Genomic DNA, 3,882 nt, shown 5'->3' on the forward strand with positions numbered 1-3,882 from the left:
CCCCCCCCCCCATCAACTGGAAGAAACTGAGGCTTGGGGTGTTTGTGGGGAGGAAATGAAAGGGGGCAGATGGCCCAGAGGCGGCTGGGGATAGTACTAAGAATAGTATGAGAGGTGGTGCCCTCTGACCCTGGCTCAGGGGGAAGCCCTGCACAGAAGCCTGCTGTTAGCATAGATACTACCCTGTTTGTTCTGCAGCCCCGAGGGAAATGCTTAGAGGCTGAGGTCATGCTGCTTCTCTGCCTAATCCTAGCGGGGCCCTCCATGCACTTAGAGCAACTCAGCTGCCAGACACTGACCAGACTGGTCAGGAGTTGTGACTGGGGTAGCTTCCTATCTGCTGAGCCCCACACTGCTGCCCAACATGCGCTCCCAGGAGAAGATTCTAGATTAGCATCCATCCCCTTCCCAGAGCACAGCAGAGGGGTGAAACCAGAGAATCTCATCACCTACTCTTCTGTATCTCTCTCCTCCAGCATTTAATTTAACCACCTTATTTTGTTCTATCCCCATCTTGGGCCTTTGCTCCTTGGAGGACCCATTCCTCCCACCAGGAACCTATCATGGGGCAGGGTCCATAGCATCAGCATCAGCACGTACTTGGATAGAAGAATAATGCAGTTCTGAGCTCTACGGCCATCAATGACGGACAGCTCTTTGACCTTGCGGGAGGCCAGGTAGATGTCTTCAGTGGAGCCCAACTCTTTCTGCAAGCAAATCAGGTAGAAGAGTTGAAGTGTGTGTGTTACCCAATCTACTTCTTGCTGGCCCTGTAGGAACCACCCTTCTACCAACGTGGGAATGTTCCTGATGTGAAGGGAAGACAGAAACAGGAAGAAAACCAGGGGAGACAGGAAGGTGGTGAATAACTGACTCTAACAGGAATTGCCTAGACCTTGACTGGGGACTCACACGAGTTGGGGGATACAGTGAGAAGCTCCCTTTTTAGAGACTATTCTCTCTGGGAAAACCAGGGAAAGGTCTGCTCCAGTGGGAGAAGGTGTGCTTGAGACCTGTGGCTTTGGTCAATGTGACATACACATTGTCATAGTTTCCCACGAAACAGCCCCCACTCAAATTTCCCTACCAAGATCCCCATCTACAAGCTTATGACAAGAAGTTGGTTCCAAGCCCCCAAAGGCCACATCTTCTGATTCTTGAGGACTTCAGATCTAGCCCCATGTGCAAGGGCAAAGAGTATCCATAAGTTCAAAGATGCAGACACTGAGGCAAAATTCCATGTGGAATTCTCTCATCTGGGATTTCAGCAGGCATATTCTCAAGATATCAAAGATTCCACCCACTTCCTTCTGTTAAGTCTCCAGTGAGGTAGAAAGGAGATTATGCAGTACACTGTCCTTACTCTGAAATATTTGTCCAAGCACAGGCTGTGTCACACAACTCCAGGGGTGTGGCGTTGCCACTGTGTTGCATTGCCACTGATAGCAACACTTTTTGTGAATTGTGCCCCCGCAATTGGGTAGTGCCTCACCTGTACACCCATATAGGCCTTGCCTTACGTCTAGTGGGTAAGACAACAGACCTAGAAGCCTTCTCTTACTTCAGTAGATATTCATATCCACTTCCAATTCACACTAGCAAGGGTCTGCTCGAATTACTCTCATCTCCTACATTTCTTCTCTCTATGGGGACCCTTCCCCATGCCATGAATGGGTAATAAGGCAGAAGACAGAATAAACAAGCCTTTTCTGTTGGGCCCAAAATAGGCCAGCAACCCAGGATGGTGGTTAAAAGTTGGAGTGTTCAGAGCCCCAAGAATGACTCACCTGCTGAGGAGGATTAGTTATCAGCTCCTAGGCACGTAGCAGTCACAGCCAACAGAGAATTAAACATGCATAACATTAGCCGAAGGTTTGGGGACCAGAAACAGCAGAACAGACATGGGGATCCCTCAGCAACTACCCTGCCCCCCTTTGCCCCAGTGAGATGCCCAGGGTCAGAGGCAGGACCCTAGAAGCAGCATTGGACAGGAGCTGCTCTGGCAGATACCCACTCAGAGAAGCCAAACACAGTGAAGAGCAGGCAGCAACTCCCACGTAAGCTGGGCCCAGCAGGATCACCATCCCCAGCTGGGGCACCCCTGGGCTCCCCCAGCCCAGGCCTGACTATTCTTCCCTGTCTTCTGCTAAAACAGCCAGCAGGGCAGAAGGAATTCATCCACCTCTGCCCCAGGATCAGAACATCTTTCTAAATAGGGAGGAGACACAAACAAACTTGAGCTGGAAGTACAAGAAAATGGTCCTCATTGAGGCAGAGGAAAGTAAGTGCCTGTGAATTTGCCTTGTTCTTTATCTGTTCTGATGTCTAAGGTGAACTGGGGAGGCCCAGCACACACTTGTGTTCTCTTTCCGACATTGATGGAGTTACAGCCACTAACTCGGAAGCTGCAAAGGGTGTAAAGGAAGAACCATGGCTCCCAGAACCTCGCCTGTCCCATGACCCACTTCCCAGGGCTCCAAAACAGGACAACACAGCCTCTGGAATGCCCTCAGTACCATGAATTCAATCCAGAGACTGAGCGGCCTGCTGAGGAATGGCAGTCATCAAGCAGGGGGCTGGACTGGGTGAGCTCAGAGAGGTGAGAGGGGATGCAAGAGGGAGTCTTTCAGTCTTAACGCTCCCATTCCCCAGGCTGGAAAGCCCCAGGCCCACTCTGTCCTAAACCCCATATGCCTCTTTCCTAATTGGCTTCTATCCCAGAATAGGTGGACTGAGCCAAAACCCTGGTCTGGAGGCAAACTCTCAGGCTGGGGGAGACGTGTAATTGCCATGTCTGACACACCCTCTGTACACAATCCCTCTGTCCTTGGCACCCATGCGGAAAGCCCTGATTCTCAGAAGCACAAATGCTCAGGGAATTCCTTCCAGTTCAGGCAGCCTTAGCTGCTGCCTGAAGTCATGCCAACTTGATATATACATGGGCCTAAAATGCTCCCTGGGATTAGGGGTAGAGAGTCAGATCTCAAGGAGACCAGGTATTTAAATTAAATAAGAAATTATCTGTTTTTTCTAGAACCCCAACACAGGGCCAGAGTTTGGCCCCCACTCCCACCCCTTTGGCCCATGCCCTAGCAAGTCTTATGTGTCCTTGGTTTTGTCTGTTCTCAAGAAGGCAGGAAGTAGGCCTGGCACTGTCCCCAGACTAGTGAGGAGCTAGATCACAACATCCAGCCACTGCCCAGGACCAAGGAGGTAGCAAAGCCCACTCATGGGCACCCATGGAAGTCCTCAAGGCTGGAATCCTAAGATGAGCTCAGCAAACCAGGAAGATGGTGACACAGCCCAGAGGAAACAGCTCCTCTGAGCGAGGTCAAAAAGAAAGCAAGTACCTTAAGGCCTCTAGGGTACTTAGAGGCTGCAAATTCCCAAACTGGACTTTGGGGGAAATCCTAGGTGTGCAAGTTACAATGCATATTTCTAGGCTCCAACCCATCTCTGAATTTGTTCATTTGAGATTGAGGTCCAGGAATCAGCATTTTTGGCACTCCCTGCAAGTACTCAGCATTGTTTGACTCCCCTATCTCAGGAATGTCACTAACCCACTCCGTCTATTTCCTCTGTGGCCAGAGGACTAGACCTTCTGGCCAGATATCTATACATTGAGCTATGGAGCAAAGCCATAGCCTCTGGGCTTCATAGGGTCCACCCCAGCTTACTCCCTGAAGGGACATGGAGCAGCATCCTCCTCTTTCATGCCACATGAACATCCTCCGCTCAATGGACTCATGGGAATGTCGCAAAATGAGACTATGGTGGAAAAGGGGACTGAAAAGTTATAATCCTTCCAGGTATAATTCCCTAAGTCCTAGGTCAAAGAGCAGGGGGTCATGAAAAGAATGACCATGCCCTGTGATTCTTTCC

The 3,882-nt window shown here is 50.4% G+C and overlaps 1 protein-coding gene across 1 annotated transcript in view; it reads right to left on the bottom strand.

The window, feature by feature from the left end:
• The window catches only part of DAAM2 (dishevelled associated activator of morphogenesis 2), a 104,246-nt gene that overhangs the window by 29,796 nt on the left and 70,568 nt on the right, over positions 1–3,882 (bottom strand). Inside the window, exon 16 of the mRNA XM_027771923.1 lies at positions 601–707. Within this exon, the coding sequence (XP_027627724.1) occupies positions 601–707 (107 nt within the window). The remainder of the gene's footprint in view (positions 1–600; positions 708–3,882) is intronic.

The sequence above is a fragment of the Tupaia chinensis genome, unplaced genomic scaffold, assembly GCF_000334495.1.
Source record: "Tupaia chinensis unplaced genomic scaffold, TupChi_1.0 Scaffold000238_1, whole genome shotgun sequence".
Classification (NCBI taxonomy): Eukaryota; Metazoa; Chordata; class Mammalia; order Scandentia; family Tupaiidae; genus Tupaia; species Tupaia belangeri.